The sequence below is a fragment of the Gouania willdenowi genome, chromosome 15 (genome assembly GCF_900634775.1).
Source record: "Gouania willdenowi chromosome 15, fGouWil2.1, whole genome shotgun sequence".
Lineage (NCBI taxonomy): Eukaryota > Metazoa > Chordata > Actinopteri > Blenniiformes > Gobiesocidae > Gouania > Gouania willdenowi.
In genome coordinates, this window is record NC_041058.1 from 22321515 (window position 1) to 22338808 (window position 17294).

General features: G+C 39.0%; 1 protein-coding gene across 7 annotated transcripts in view; it reads right to left on the minus strand.

The window, feature by feature from the left end:
- Positions 1-689: 689 nt before the first annotated feature.
- LOC114476453 (signal-induced proliferation-associated 1-like protein 2) overlaps positions 690-17294 on the minus strand; it is a 114097-nt gene continuing 97492 nt past the window's right edge. For 3 of the 7 annotated variants that reach the window (XM_028467976.1, XM_028467977.1, XM_028467973.1), the window contains 5 exons: positions 13915-14134; positions 11944-12075; positions 7199-7316; positions 4872-4950; positions 690-2523 (listed from right to left, as the gene is read on the minus strand). In XM_028467976.1, the coding sequence (XP_028323777.1) occupies positions 2377-2523; positions 4872-4950; positions 7199-7316; positions 11944-12075; positions 13915-14134 (696 nt within the window). In that variant the 3' untranslated portion in view covers positions 690-2376. The remainder of the gene's footprint in view (positions 2524-4871; positions 4951-7198; positions 7317-11943; positions 12076-13914; positions 14135-17294) is intronic. The other 4 variants (XM_028467971.1, XM_028467972.1, XM_028467974.1 and 1 more) reach the window with 3 other exon arrangements.

Genomic DNA, 17294 nt, shown 5'->3' on the forward strand with positions numbered 1-17294 from the left:
GAGCATGAAACGAGTTTCGGCGAGTTTTATGAATCAAATGAGCACATGCTGATATTCTACTTGGTCACTTTCTCCTTTAAAATGTTTTCAGAACTTTAAAAAGTGGCGAATCAACAAATATTTAGCCTCAGTGTGCTTCAGGTTTTTGTCTTCGTCGGTTCGAAATGCATCTTGGGAAATCTCGGAAGTGTACTTCAGTGGGAACAATCATCCAAACTATACAAATAGTATACAGTAGACAGTATATACTCTGATTGTGTAGTGTATAGTATGTTAGTATGCAATTTCAAACACACTCCAAATGTCTTGCAACACGTTCAAACTTGTGGGGGCGGGGCTTTGGATGGAGTCCTGACGGGAGGGGGTGGAGCCTCGAAGAGATTTTGCTAGCTCGAATATTGCTTAATGATCAACTCACTGATCATTAAAGATTTTTTTTTTTTTTTATCAGAAGATTAAAACATCAGGAGGCTTTAGCTATCAGGCAAATACATTTGGCTACTTCCATATGCTCCACTTTTTATGATACTTTTCTTTTGTTGTTTTTTCATTCAAAACCTTAGTACAAACATTATTTCTTAGGTTAAAGTTACTCAGAACAGAGAACTTTTGCACTAATAATTTCCTTTACCTCCTTACTGTTTAGACTGACCAAAAAACAATGTAGTAAACAGACGAATAATGGCATATTTTTACAACTACATTTATTTAAAAAACAAACAGAAGAAAGGACCAGAGTCCCAGCAGGAACGGGACAGCTCACAGAGACGTTTTAAAAGCATACAAACAAGCAAACTGTTTCTCTAGCAGCATCCAAATGTTGGACTCTCCCAAATCCTCATTTATAACTTTAAATATAATGTGTTTCTGCCTCGGCGAGCTACACACTTTACAACATCCACAGAGATTTATCTCTCCTTTAGTGCAGAAGAAAACAAATACTCTTAATAAAATAAACAACTTTAGGTTAAATAAGCTTAAATAATAGTGTTAAATACAAGACACTTCTGTGGCAGATATTTACATAAATAAACACATTTGGCATTGTAAGTGTGGTTCACCGGCGCTTTGCTCTAATGCTCTAGAAACCACTGCATAAAAACACATTTGCTGTGATAAACTACAGATACACACTCGTCACGCACACATTCACACGTGATTTTACATCAGTGAGCCAAAGACAAGGCATGTTTATAAAAGGGATCTAAAAGCAGAGAGATAGAGCATGAGCGAGAGAGAGAATCCATTTACAAACAAGAGTTTGAGGCACAGTCTTCTCCTGTTATGTATAAATACATGTCAAAAAAAAACACCAGCCCTCCACAGGAACTTGTCAAGCTTGTGCTAATTTCTTCTTCTTCTTCTTTTCTTTTTTTTTTTTTTTAACTACCTCTTTGTTATTGCTAGGACATTGTGACTGTGAATGAACTACAGACAAACGTGTGTAAGGTGAAGCACCTTTAGACATCAAAAATACTGCCATGTGACTCTACAACACAACACTGAGAAAAACAAAAGGAATAACCTTTTCTCAAAGCAATGACACAAACATCAATCCTCAGAACCTTTGTGTCTTTGGAACCAAGAGATCTAAAGAAGAAAAACATTAAAAAAAATAAACAAAACGTAATAAAAAATCAAAAAAAAAAAAAAAAAAAAAAATCAAAAGGAGTTTCAGTTGAGCTACATTCATTTTTTTTCTCCCCCCACCTCACATTTCAAAGAGCACCACATGTGGATCCCTTTGGGTGCAAGCAGACTGCAAGTACCACTTCATTATGTCCAGAACATTCCTTCGCTCTCTGCATCCATCCCTCCAGACTCTCCCTCTAGTTTCCTGCGTCTGCCACCGCCAGCACATAAACAGCTGAGTGACAGTGTGTAGCGTGATACAGTACAGCTGAGCATACAGTACAGTAGACTGACGCGGCATATGTAGGTAGATTATATGTTTGACTACAGTAAATGAGCTTTACATTCCACTACTGTAAGACGATCCCAGGGAAACAGGAGGGTCGGAGATTTGGGGGGGGCGTTTGCCTTTCTTAATTTCTCTCCAGCGCCGGAGATGAGGAGGTTTCCCCACGAGCCTCCTTTGCCAAACATGGGGAAACTGTTAGCATTAGAAACAGCCCTTCACAGCAGACGGAGGAGGATCCCAAAACTCAAAGATCTTGATCAGGATGTCAAGTCTCTCACACAGGGCAGGGCAGTCATGTAAGCACTAAGCTGTTCACAGAGTCCTAAACACTCCCAGGGTTCAATAATAGGTCGTCTTGTAGCATTTCTTTGCCTGTGAATCAGCTGGGAGTCATAAGAGTTGAATGGGTGCCCAGGCCATCACACAGTCTCACAGTCTCCCTCTAATGTGTGTATTCAGGGCTTCTTGTCAATGGTGTGAAAGAACCACTGGGTGAACTTCCTGAGCTGAGCCGCTGCGGTTTGGCTCTCCTCCTGCAGACGCATGTTGTCCTGTCTCAGATGCTGCACCTCCTCCTGGAGCATTGCCTTGTCCTCTTTCTCCTGTGAACATACAGTGTGCACACAATCAACACTCGTAAACCACGTTTACATGAGAACCTTAATTCCCCTTTAATTCACAAGTTAAATCTTCTTATAACTCACCTTGTAAACACTTAATTCCGAATGAAAATGATAATTCTGAGTTAAACTTAGAAAAAAACTGCCTTGATTATGGGTGTTACTCCTGACACAGTAAGACACGCCCACTCACAGTGCACAGTAACATCTGTGATCAAATACTACAATCATACACACACAATCCCCACCAATGCGCACACAACACGACACACACTATCACTGACGTTCCAGCTTCTGTTCATGGCTCAGCAGAGGCTGGAACGCACACACGCAACAAGAAAGTCCGTGCACACAGAGAGACAGACGGGAATACACACATGATGTGTCTGTAAATACACAGATAAACCCTCTGATTAGAGGAGAACCTGCTCTTTACAGAAGTCAAAAACTTCACCGCTGAACAGAGCAGTTCTTCATTAGAGCTGTCAATCAATGCTCACTGAGGGCTGTGATTGGGGGAAACCTTCATCAATCCGTTCAGCTTTTATAGGAAGGGCGGGGCCAACAGTGAAAGTTGATGATGCAGGGGAATTTTAAAGAATCCGTTTCAGCCAATCGCAAAATCCACTTGTAATAACCTTTAGAGGCCATTAACTCTGACATTTTACAACTAAATATACAAAATTAAAATAGTTTTACTAAAATGTGAAAAGTAGGACTAGGATTAATAAACAGCACTATTTAATACCCAACTATGTATTCAGCAGAAAAAAGTGGGTTTGGGGTTTAGTTACTCTTTAAGTCTGAATTAGGTGGATGGTTTATTCCGATTTTAATTCTGAATCAAATACTTGTTCCTGTATATAGTTTTCTGGAGTTTTAGGCTACGTTCACACTGCAGGCAAATGCGACCCAAATCCAATCTTTTTGCCCATATGCGACCTGTATCTGATCTGTAAAACAATTCCAATTTTTCAACTCCAATCCAGGTCACTTTAATATGTGGTCCTAAATCTGATACTCATGTGATTTTTTGCAATGCGACTGCAGACTGGATGGCTGAGGCCTTTTCTATCTGACTCTTATGTCAACCCCATCCAAACAGTCGGTTGTACAGAAGTAGCAGCCATCACTGCAAACGGCTAGAGCGATAAACCTGGCTCTCTTCTGTTTCAGTCTCCTTAAAGTTAAGAAGTGCAGACTTCTGTTGGAAGAAAACTGTCTTGGCGCGACACACAGTCCTACACAGGACGCCTCCATAATTACTTCCGTAAACACTGTATGTCTCCGTGGGGTCACGTGTCACCATACTGTAGATCTCTTTTGCACATGTGCATCACTTCAGGCTCTCATTCCATTCATACTCCAAACTGATTGAAGATGCATTTAATATGTAATATGAACGATTACACACAAAAAAAAAAAAATATAGCAACAACATTATCACAGTACGAATTCACATGATCAGAATACAGTAGGAACAAATCACTGGTAAATAAAGCCAATCAGAACCCTTCCCAACCTAAAGCATAACTAAATAAAGTGACCTTGGCTCAGTGGTAGAGTGGGTGTATCCAAGTCATTTGTCGTTGTGTCCTTGGGCAAGGCACTTTACCCACATTGCCCCGTGTGAATAGGTATGAATTGTGCATGAATGTTGGTGGTGGTCAGAGGGGCTGTAGGCACAAAATGGCAGCCACGCTTCTGTTAGTATGCCCCAGGGCAGCTGTGGCTACATTGTAGCTTACCGCCACTGGTATGACTGATGCGAGTGACGGGTGTTAATGAATAATGGTTTCTGTACGCGCTTTGAGTCTCTAGCGCTAGCCATTATTATTAAAGCTGAATAAACCTGTTTTTCATGTAAAATCTGAATCCGGAATTATGATTTCCATCTAAACACAAAGCAGAACACTTTAATTCTGAATAATTTAATTCCGAATTAAAAAACATCATGTAACTGTGGCCACTGAGACTTGCAGCCAAAACTGAAACAGTGAGAAAAAGGGAGTCGACAAAAGCCTGGAACATCTGTCTTTGTGTCAAACGGGAGGCATGAACGTGGCAAAGCAGCTTCCTCTTGTTCCGATAGAAGTGCATTTCCTCTTCTTCATATAAAGCACATTAGAGGAGGAGGGTAAATGCTTGGCTGGGACACAATAAGGAAAGGAAGCAGGATATTGAATTAAGTGGATGAGTTTGTATTACAAAGGCCTCGAGGAAGCCATTATTCAATGTGTGTTCTTTGCAGCTGTGTGACAGAACCAGAAGGCATGAAGGTGGCAGGAGGTGCGACAACAAATACAGTTGGGACTCTGACATGAACATACCTTTCTGAGGTCGAGCTGCAGCTGCCTAAGGATCACCTCTAACTGGTTGACTTTGCCAGTCAGCGTGGACGGGCAGCTGCTGTTGGGTTACACAAAACAAGGAGTTGCTAAGACACAAAAAAAACACAACACATGCTTCTGCCAAGCAGGAGTAAAGAGTTAATGCTTCTTTACGTTCTAACTTGGCACATGAGCAACTTACAATAAAAGTGACATTAACAATGTCTGGCTGTTTTATTAGGTTAACTACGCTGCAGCACTTCAGTATTTTGGTAAAGAACTGAAAATTGGGTTAAAAGAGTGGTATGTCAGTTATACTTAACATGTACATCCTTAAAGGTACCGGTAGTAAGATTTTAGGGGCCAAGAAGGCACAACCCTCTGCTATACGATTGTTTTCTTTGTGTCACTGTACGCCTCACAGTTTAGGAACCAATGGATTAAAGCATAAGGTATTGATTCACCTTTGCAAGAGAAAATATATCAAAGGATTATCTATAATAAGACATGTTTTGAAATATGCAGCAAAGATTGATATAATAGCCAATGTGAAACGAAAATCACTGTTGGGTTTTTGCTGCGCTTATAAATGCAAAAAAAGGCTTTTTAAAATATTTTCAGACTTCCTGTAATATTATGATAAAATTGCACAAATTACTCTTCCAGCCCTGTATGTGGAGCTGCACTGTATTATTTCAAAATAATGTTGGAGCTTTTATACTAACCCTGCGTACTGATGCCTCAGTTGGGGATCTTTGCTACAATGGTCACACAAAAGACCAATCAGATATTTCAGCTGCGTGGTGCATTGTGGGATTGGGTTGAAGGTCACAACAACCAAAATACAGCTTTAAATAACGCCGACACCAGAGAAATACAGAGTATTGAGGATTTCAAGCACTGTAAAGTTTAGCAGTTAAAATAATTTCATAAAGAACGAGGGTTGACAAGGGAAAGTATAAACTTGCAGCACTTTATATATATATATATATGACCAAAGTAGTTACTTTGTTGTTATTTTTTTTTTCTTCAAATGTCTAATCTCACTGCGATACCCACTCCCAAAGAGGTTGAAAATATTGAAACCTTGGACAAAATTTCACCATCTTTAGCTAAGTATCTGTCAAATACCAATATCCACCAAACTTTACCGTCGTAGAAATGCGACCAAAGTAATTCTCCTCAATTTGGACTAATCTATAAAATCTATCTGTAGAAGGACTGCTGACCAGGAAAGGGTTGAAGACACAGCACACAGACTGGTCACAGGTTCTCTGGCTCGTTATTGCCCAGTATTTATATACAGTTGTGTTAGCTTAGCTCGGTTCAGCATTCTGCAGATCCGCAGAAGCATACCCTGAAGCACCTTCCCCTTTATCCGCCTGCTGACAGACGACACACATCAAACTATTAAACAATTAATTATCTTCTTCGTCCAATTGGGATGTTTTTTAGGATCTGATCTTTCAGTGGAGAATGGGAACATATTCAATATGAACAGTGAATCATTAAGTACATTAATTACTGCCGTGAACATATAATTTCTTGTACCATTTGTGCAGTATTTAATGTGCACCGGATAAAATGATTTAAGGCATTTTAAGGAATAAAAAACGTCAGCCACGATATAAACACAGTGCTGTTGGTTGCAGTGACCTTTCAATGTCTAAATCTTGCGCATGCAAAGCTGAAATGTCAATTTGGTCAATAAAGACTGAGGTGTCCAGGAAGGCAGATATAGATGTGTACCGAGTTATCATAAGGTATGCAAGGTGGGAACTTTAATCTGCCCTTGTGTGTCAACAGGAAAGGCTACAAAGACATTGTCTTTTCAGTAGACATTGATTACCAACATGGTATTGTTCATTTTGAAGTTCATATTTTTTTTTCATATAATTTACTAATCCCAACATAAACCTTAGCTCTGTTCCAGTTAATTTAGAATAAAAACAAGTAACCTCACACTACATACAACATACAGTGCGTGTAATATACAGTATTTAAAAGCATGTTTTAAGCTTGGAATGTATATAAATTATTTGCAGTTGATTATATTCATTACATCTTTGTTGAAGTTTCTGAAGACACTCACCGTTCTCTAACCTCTTGAAACACATACTGTACATAGTGATCTCACTGGGAGCCAAATACAGACTCCCCCATGTTGATCGTTTTAGAATTTAACAGGCTTATTGGTTGTTGTAGCCGCTTAACTACGACTGGACAATGGAGGGAACAGGTTTAGCTACTGGTCAATATTATTTGAGCCTAACCTGGTTCTACAGCTAATATTTACTCTTTGTGTGGGTTGGCTTGGGAAAGCTTACTCTGCTTCTAATGCTGCTCCTTCTGCTTCCGCAACCCTTCTGGTCAGCTCTCTGGAGATCTGCAGAGCCTCTGCCCTCTGCATGTCTGTCATGGTGCAGAAAGAGGCTACACGCTGGTCTGGAAACAGGAACAAGCCACAAAACATCATAATTGGCCTTGTATCCAAACAGGAAATGTATTGGTATTTATATCTTCTTCACAGAAGAGCAATTTAACAAATTGGCGTGCGAGTTCCCTTAACAAGATGCACACTTCACCAGTATTTTATATGAATGAATGGCTTCGGTTCAAATGCTCGCACGTTGCCACTAATAGCAGTGGGAGATGTAAAACCAGGCTAAAAGGTACGAGGTCATAAACGGGGCATTTTACAGATAATGTTAGTCCCTTGGGTGTTACTTCAACACCCTCACCCATCTCAGCTTCCTGTGAGAGCTGCTAGGGTCGTATCCCAGGGAGCTCGTTTCTAGGTCCATATCAGGCCCTAAACCAGAGACTGGCAACCATGATCACAGTCGAGCCACAAAAATGTGATTGTCTGATCTGATGAACCAACAGAATACAGAGGTAAGTGGTGTACAAATGGCTGTTGAATTTAATTCATTTTTCGTCAATGTTGGTCCAAATCTTGCTAAATCTATACCACTGCATAATGAAAATAAAAGCTGGATAGGTGAAAGTAGAGTTATGCAATCCCTATTTCTTGGTGAAGTTAGTGAGAGTGAAATTATTTCTACTGTCTCTAAATTGAAATGTAAATATTCATGCGATAGTGATGGCTTAGATATGTATATTGTCAAAGAAACTATACATTGTATTATTAGACCATTAAAATACATAATCAATTTGTCTTTTAATACAGGTTTCTTTCCAGATAAAATGAAGGTGGCTAAGATTGTTCCACTTTTTAAATCGGGTGATAGGCATAGTCTCACAAATTATAGGCCTATATCTTTGCTTTCTCAATTTTCCAAAATTCTGGAGAAACTCTTTGTTGAAAAATTTGATTATTTTCTTGAAAAACATTCCTTGATACATGATAATCGGTTTGGGTTTCGAAACACCCGCTCAACAGCTATGGCTTTGATGAAAATCCCAGAGGACATTACTACAGAACTGGAAAATAAAAATCACACAGTTGGAGTTTTTATTGACTTTAAAAAGGCCTTTGACACTCTCGATCATGGTATATTGATATCTAAATTACAGACATATGGCATTAGAGGTGTAGTTTTAAACTGGATTAGTAGTTACTTAAAAAATAGACAACAATATGTAGAGTATATAGGTCATGAATATAAGTTAGAAACAATACAGTGTGGAGTCCCTCAAGGCTCTGTGCTGGGGCCGAAACCTTTTACTTTATATATTAATGACCTCTGTGAGGAATCAAAGATTTTACGATTTGTTCTTTTTGCGGACGATACTAATTTTTTTGTATCGGGGAAGAACTTAGGAACATTAATGGAAACTGTTGAACAAGAAATGGTCCAACTTCAGAAATGGTTTAATAAAAATAAATTGCCGTTAAACTTAAGCAAAACAAAATGTGTGTTGTTCACAAATCAAAAATATCCTGATAGTGTTAATTTAACTTTAAATGGAATAACTATTGAGAGAGTGTCAGAATGTAGGTTTTTAGGAGTTCTCATTGATGAAAAATTTAAGTGGAAGTCGCACATAGCTTACGTAAGAAAGAAAATTTGTAAAAACATTGCCGTTTTGAGTAAAGTAAAGTTTATGTTGAATTACAAGACAATGAGAATTCTATATTGCTCCTTTATTTTGCCATATTTAATGTATTGTTTGGAGATATGGGGTAGTTCTTATATTACTAATTTAACGCCCTTATTTCTTTTGCAAAAAAGGGCTATAAGAATAATTAATGGAGTTGCTCCAAGAGAGCATACCACAGGACTGTTTCTGAGGTCAGGACTACTCAAACTTTATTAGTTGTTCATAAAGCAAAACACTGTCTGTTACCGCATGGACTTCAAACCCTTTTTACTGTAAACAGTGAGACAAGCAGAAGAAATAATGACTTAAAACAACCTTTTGCAGGAAATACCCTCAAAAAAATGTGTCTCTCAGTATCTGGTGTGATACAATGGAACTCTCTAGAAAATGATCTAAAATGTTGTTCAAATATTCTTCAATTCAAATATAAGTATAAACAGCACATACTTAACTTGTATAAAGATGAATGTGAAAATTGTTAAATTTACAACAACTGTTGTTTTAGCAAAATCATTTATAATAATTGAGAAATAAAATGAAAAAATAATAAAAAAAGTGAAAATTGTTAAAATCGAAAGTTGATTACATCTGTTCTGGGCTATTGTTATCTTTTGGCATCGTTGAGGCCATCTAATTTGTAACGTTTTTGTTAAGAATGGGGGAGGAGTTTATAAGATTTTTTCTTCATCCTACTCCTGTTCTTCTTTTCATGGAATGTATTATTGTTGTGTTTGCTGGATTGTTGTACCAATTTATGTTGCATTACCATGAAAAAAGAATAAATAAAATGAAAAAAAAATAAATAAAAATGATCCGAGGGCCACATGATCAACATTCACAACAGCATTTAGAATAATGACCAATCTGAGCGTTAATACAGCAATGAAGAAAATATGGTTTTTGTGTATTTTTCTGTATTTTTTGTTGATTATATTTTTAGAATGATTTTGTGTATTTATGTTGTCATTATTATGTTGTCGTTATATTTTACTGTCAATTTGTGTGTTTTTACATCATTTTCTGTGTTCTTCAAGGCAATTTATTTGTTTTGTTGTTGTCATTTTAACACCTTTGTTGTTTTTGTCCATTATTGTTAAGTTTTTAGTTATTTTGTGTATTTATGTTGTCGTTTTGTATACATTTCTGTAATTTAGTGTATTTTTGTTGTTATTCTATCTGCTTTTGTCATGGTTTAGTTTATTTTTGGAGCCAATTGTGTATTTTGGATTTCATTTTTTGTATTTTCTTATCATTTTTGTATGTTTTTGTTGTTTTCTGGGTTTTTGTTGTCATTTTGTATCTTTTTTTTGTGCATTTTTTTTTGAGAGACGCACAAAATTAGGTAAAGGGCCGCAGGTCTGCCCTGAACCTTCATTGAAGCCCTGTGGGAAACCAAAACTTGGCATGTTCCGCTCGGGGCCTGTTTAGTTTTAGAGCGGAATGCTCTTTTCTTTAGAAACCACCCTTCACAAGCTGCTGGTTTGAGACAAAGATAGTGGGTTATACATATTCATAGCAAAGATTAGGAAAACGCTTCAAATAATTTAGACCCTAAATGAAGGCTAATCCACTCAAGGATTAAAACTGAGTTCTTTTAGGCAAGGCAGAAATTATTAATTTACACATGAATAAACATTTCTAATATTGGATAGCTGTATGGGAAAGATTAAAGCTTTTGAGGATATCAGAAATGATTGCAAAATGGTATTTTGTCATGTCGGTGTGGCCTGTGTCCTGATTTAGTATACAGAGGGAAAAAAGTGCAGGAAAAACAAAAAAACACAACAATGCAATCAGTTAGAACCAAAGCTCAGTCATCCTGCAATTCCTTTGGAGCTAAATTGTCGTTTCATCTATCCTCATCCCTTTTTAAAGCTACAGAGAGCACTGTGCCATGTGTGTCTAAGTTCTAAATGAATCCAAACCATCCCTTTGCATTAGATAAATGAGTGGTCTCTCAGGATCTACATGACTAAGGTTATGAATGCTATAAATGCTTTACATTTCAGCCAACCCCCCCTTCCCGTCAGCTCTACACAGAACTGATTGAGCACACAAGGCACAATGGCAGCCTGAAGCTGCATTCTGCTCAGCAACAAGCCCCCTGGTTTGCACAGCTCTTTTCTGGGCCAGCCCGGCTGCCGTGACAAATGCCTTGCTGCTGCCACTCAGATTCGGCATCATCTCCACTGATTCCACTTCACATAAACGATGGGCTGTGGGCGATGCAGCAGGAGGAGGAGGATGCATCAACAGAGAAACTCCATGGAGAAAACATTCATTATGTCAAACAAACGGTCACATGCTATGTTGCCTGCTTTCTGGTCCGAGGTCACGTACAGTTCAAGTAGGAAAAAGTACTGCGTTATGTGTTTTTCGTGATAGATGGGAAATGCATTGGCATGGAAGTGGTTGGAGATGGAGTGAAATTAAAGAAATTAATAGATTGTGTAATTGACCATGACGTCACAGATAAATCAATGTTAATTAGTGGGATTATAGACTTTAGTTTGCTGAAATTCTCAAAAATGCCATTATTCATTTTGCTGGAGTTGATTCTATAATCCAAGAAGTTTGGGTTGGAATAAAAAAAAGAAACAAAAATTTCCAGTGGCCTTTTGGGGAAAAAACCCAAAAGAGCAGATTAGGATATGTTAAACTCACATCTCAATACATTAAAACAGGAAAAAACTGAAGTTCTTCTTTGCTTGTTTATTAGTCGTGGTTAGTGTAAGTGGCCAGTGTAGCCAGACTAGCGTTTCTATTCTCAGAGAATAGAGCAGAGGGATTTACCAAAAGGCATATCCTTGCAGCACTTTAGGACACACCTCACAGGAAACACACTTATCACAGCCAAACTTAAGCATGCAATCTATCGGCTACTTGTGAGTTTTAGTGCGACATCAGCACGCACACGCTAAGCGGCCAGGAGGAGGAAGTATAAGGAGGAGGAGGGGGTGGATGTTGCACGAGGTGTCAGCAGCTTCAGCCAGGCTGGTTAGGTTACCTTCAAAGGCTCGTGCTGCATCAACAAGGTGTGACCAGTCCAGGCCTGAGGCGGTCTCTGGGAGGGGCAGGAGGCCCGGGTCGCTGAACTTGGACCTGTCCGCCAAGGAGCCGTCAGAGAACCAAAACTCATCTGCAGAGACAGGCACGCACTCTGATCAGCGTCTGGGCCTGTTTTGGTTTTTTGTCGCTCATCTGATTGAGTCAGACAAGAAGAACTGGGGGGAGGGGGGAGTGGAGAAGACAGACAGGGGCTAAACCTATCTACTACAGACTCCTACTCCAACCTAGCCCAGCTCCTCATATGGAGCATACATTGTTGTACAATTCACAGCAGTTGAACTTGAAGTGCTTTCACCAATGGTTGCCATGTACGACTTGTCCCCTCCAGAATTAAATTGTTCTCGTTTTCTGTTGCGTTTAGGTGAAATTATCCAGTTGGAAAACACTTAACGTGATTGTCTGTCCATTCTAGTTTTGTTAGCAGCAGTAAAGGCTATAACCATGCCCACTTTGTGTTTAAAGTATTCAACAAAAGAAGATAACTACACTGAAATCTTTGACAGTTTACAAATAAATCAAAAATAATCATGATGCACCGAAATTCCGGCCACCGAACATTTTTGGTCAAAAATGGCCCAAAAGTAAATTCTAGTTTCCGGTCGAAACAATTTTTTCACCAAAAAAGCAGACCGAAACAGGATTAATTTTAGTGAGGTTAGTACACATTTATACCCATAATTACAAGGTGCCTTATAATTTCATAACCATTTATTTCGTATTCGGTCTTTGAGTTTTCATTTTCAGTTTCGGCCAAGAATTTTTATTTTGGTGCATCGGATCCCTACAAAATAAGCAAAAGTTTTGATTATTATTATTATTTTTTTTTAACAAAACACTTCCAAAAACTTCTGTCCACACAGGCTTATTTCAAAATATCTTTGTTACCTGTTTAGTGTAAAATTTGTAAAATTTCACATTGGGGCCTAAAGAGCTACTTTTACAATGAACCTCATTCTTTCCACAATCGTTACAAAATATTTGTCTTCGAGGCAACGAATGATTTATTAACGTGAATGTCTTCTTCTTTCAATCAATGTTCTTTTTTTTTTTTCCTCTCTCTAATACACAGAGTGCACTAAGGAAGCTCCTATTCAGCCGCGAGGCAGTAAAAAGACAGGCTCTTTGTGTCGAGGTTGACATTCTCCTTTCAATTTACCAAGCATCCTAGAGCTTGAGTAATCCACAGATCGTGAAATTGGGTTGTTTCAGTGAGACAGAGAAAGTATTTGTGTCCTCAACTATGCTTCAAAACAATCAGGAATCCATCAGGTTGACAGCCGGAGAAGGATGAAGAGAAAAGCCATCTTTGCAAAAATCCATTTTCCTTCTGATGACAGGCGGCAGGAGACAGGTGAGAAGCATTATAGAAATGAGACAGAAGGGACAGTGAGAGGATGGCGAGCAAAGACTGATGGGGCGAATGAGTCGACAGACAATGTGACAATTTAAATGAGGGGAAAAAAGAAACCAAGTAATGTCAGAAAACAGTAAGACCTTTAGCTGTAAGCTCGACACACGTCTCATTGCTAGCACGCATTCAAAGAGTAAAAGGAAAAGAGTAAAGAGGCAGTGACAGGTGTCTGCCTAATGCAGACGGAGAAGGAGTACACAGACGTACCCATTTCCAATTAACGACCTACCGAGTCCTGTTTGTCAGAGCATACATCAGTGGTGCTAATGAAATTATAGGACATGAGTGGCTCCTTCAAACAAGGATCTATATCCTGGTACTTGAGAAGAGGATATATAATCCAACAATAACATGCAGAGACGGCATACATTAGCATTTCTATCTCTGAAGGACTTCAAAGAGACAATAGAGATTTTTTTTCTTTGTTTTCTTTAAAGACGGCTTCCCTGCAGGTTTGCTTTCCACCTGATTTGGTCTGATTGAAGATCATTGGCTTACTTCGGAGGTTGGACGCTCCCTGGTTGTGAACCATGCGAGGAGGCAGCGTGCTGTGGTAGGGTGGAGTGCTGCTGAACAGGATGTCATTGGGCATGGCTTGGTCCAGCATGGAGCTGTGCGAGCTGGCGTATGAAGAACATTTACGATTGCTACACACGCTCTCGTCTGACAGCGTTCGGTACAGGGAGCGCCTCGGAGACAAGCTTCCAACCACTGACACCTGGGAAAAGAAGGGATTTGTCAAAGGGTAGTTAAACATCAAAGATATCACATGCACATGTTGTTTTTTCCTTAGTAGGTTTATATAAGAGTGGTGGAACACCCAGAAGTAGTGGCATCAATCAATTGTGGCCTAGATTGATTTGGCATGGCCTTATAGAGTCAGGCACAGTTGTAAAAACAGGGGACGGGGTGAGAGGAGGTGGGAGACTGGGGAGGATAGCGGTGTCAGTTAATGGTCATTGATTAAATGTGAGAAGCTCCAGAAAGTAAAAGGGGAGCTGGCAACGATGCCATAAAACCAGTTAGCAAAAAAAAAAAACCCCAAGCAGAGCTGCTCATGTGAGACACGTGCACAACTCCTCCCTAATCTTCTTTCAGCGATAGCAGTAAATAGTGCTTGCAAATATAATATAATAATATAACACAGTGACTGATGACAGACAAAGATGAATGTGCCTTTAAAGCAAAAGTGTCAAACTAATTTTAGCTCATGGGCCAAACAAGGAGCAGTTTGATCTCAAGAAGGCCACAGATTGTACGGAAGGAAACGAGTAATTTCAACCTAGTTTACACTTCTACAAATACATAAAATAATAAATATGTAACAAAACAGACAATATCCAAGCAAAAAGTCAAAGATATCAGTATCACTTCACTTTAAATTTCCTAGATTTTTGACCAATATATATTTAATTAAGGGAAATATTATGTAATATTTTAAGAAAAATGAAAAGATATTGTGAGAATTTAGATTTTGAGCGTTATAAGCACCAGGAAAACTGTGAGCACCTGCAAATACTGTATTGCTGAGTTTCATTTACTGTACAATGATTCATAATTTCTCTGTCATTTTTACTTCCTCCTGTGGGCCGAATTGGATGTTCCAAAGGGCCGGATTTGGCCCCCAGGCCTTGAGTTTGACATGTGCCCTAAAGCATAATTCCTTCGAGTCCACAGCCGATCCATCAATCAATTATAGTATAAGAAAAAAATCTAAAAAGAAGACAAACTTTTAAAGTAATAAAAAAGTAAGGAAATTAAAGAGGGAGGGCTACACACCAATCTGGCTCTTGCCAGGTTAGCTGAAGCAACAAGTTAACCAAAAAAAAAAAATCATCATCAAAATACATCTACACCAGACTTTGCAGTCTTTACAGGAGCCTGAAGAGAAGCTCATCTATGTGTAGAAAATAATTACTGAATAAACAACTGAAGTGGCACTCATTTTCTATCTGTTACCAGGATTGTGACAGCTGTGCTACACACAAAACCATAATGAGTTCCATCATCTATCAATGCTCGTTTAGCTAGCATAAATACAGCGGGAGTGACATAAAAAAGTAGCCACTAATGATTTGCAGGGCAGTGTGTTCCAGATGGGTGAATGTCTGCCCTCGCCTTCCCAGCTGTAACCAACACTCGGCTGGCATTCCAGGAAGCCAACACCCAGCGTTCCTTATTTCAAGGTCTTATCCCCCACAAATCCCACGGTGAGAACTGAACAAACATGTAGTCTGTCTTTAAATCAAGGATACATACTGAAATTCAAAGCAGACAACATACGGCTTGTGAAAAAACATCACTTTGACTCAACGAGGTTGTTTCTTACAGGAAGTTGCCCTCACCAACTTTACAAGATTAGAACCCACAAGGATCCTGCTCATCAAAAAAGAAGGATTTTATGCTTCGTCTTGAAAAGCAAATAAAACAGGCACCAATAAATAGAGTTAGAGTTTTTTCATATGAGATTACGTTTAGTTCTAAAAAAAACATCTTTTGACTCTAACTACTGTGTTCTCAAACCCACCCTTACACTTGTGCACATTACACAGAAAATAAGGCTTTAATAAACCCTGTGAGATTAGGAGCTACTTCAGAGTGTCTGAATCCATCTCAGCTGCAACAGTGACAGTCTGAATCAGGCCTGATTTGTCTGAATTATTTTCGGTGACTCTTCTATCGGCTGAGGCTGCAGTGATTTATCCATAATCGATTTTTCCTCATCTCCTTTGCTTTTTCCCCCCTACTCGCCTGCATCAAACAAAGACAACAAGCAGGACAGGAAACCTTTGACGTGCCACTTGAGAGGACGTGTTGGACAACGCATTTGTTATTCATTTGCTTTTTTTTTCTGTTCTTTTTCGTTCCCATTGGGAGTTCAAACAAGGAATGTTGTAGGAGTATAAACAGTGGATTGCCTTTCCCTTACGTCAGCCACACAATAGTGGCCTGTCTGTGGAAGGGCGTCCCAGCAGATACAGGCCAGGAAAATCTCTCTACACCTGCTTAACACAAAGGACGCCATCGGGTGTTAACCGGAAGTGACACAAGCGTTACCCTTTACTGAAAACCCTGTTCAATCGCTTATAAGATTTACGAGGCTGATTGCATTATAAAGCAACAGTGCTCTCAGCTCTGTCACTGTTATCAGATCTCTGTCTGTGCCAGCTGATGATAGAAAGCATGCAGTCGCTCTGAAACATCTGGGTTTTTAGAAGCTCCTGGTCCCTCACCTGCTCTGCTCTGCTTTTCCATTCACCGCTTGATAAATCAGGCATGCCAATGAGATTACAGCACATATTAAGCAGAGCTGTTAGTGTTTACCTGTGAGCTGATTACTGCACTTTCCTCCCATTGTCAGAAACAAAATCAATCAAGCAATCTTAAAGTGCGTCAACACAAGAGAGTCACACCTGCAATCATTAATAGGACAGGGTTGATACAAGTGGACTGATCCTGATTATAAAGATGAGCCTATACAATTACATAATTTAAGGATATTAAATGATTGCTCCTTTGTTTGTGTTTTACATACTTTGTTTAGTCAGTTTGATTACTCAGAAGCCTGTGATGAGAATAAAATATGACACATTAACACACTGCACAAGGCTTATGTTTGACTATAGATGGATAAATGTGTGTATGATGCATACAATATAAAGAAGGGAGCAAAATCAAAAGCATGTGCATTGATTGGGGACTATGGCTGTGTTCAAAATCGCTAACATACTATACACTACACACTCAATGAGTATATACTGCCCACTATATTGTATTAGTATAATTAGTATGGTGACCGTTCCCACTGATGTATACTAAGTTTCCCAAGATGCATTTCGAACCTACAACGACAAAAACCTGAATTACACTGAGGCTAA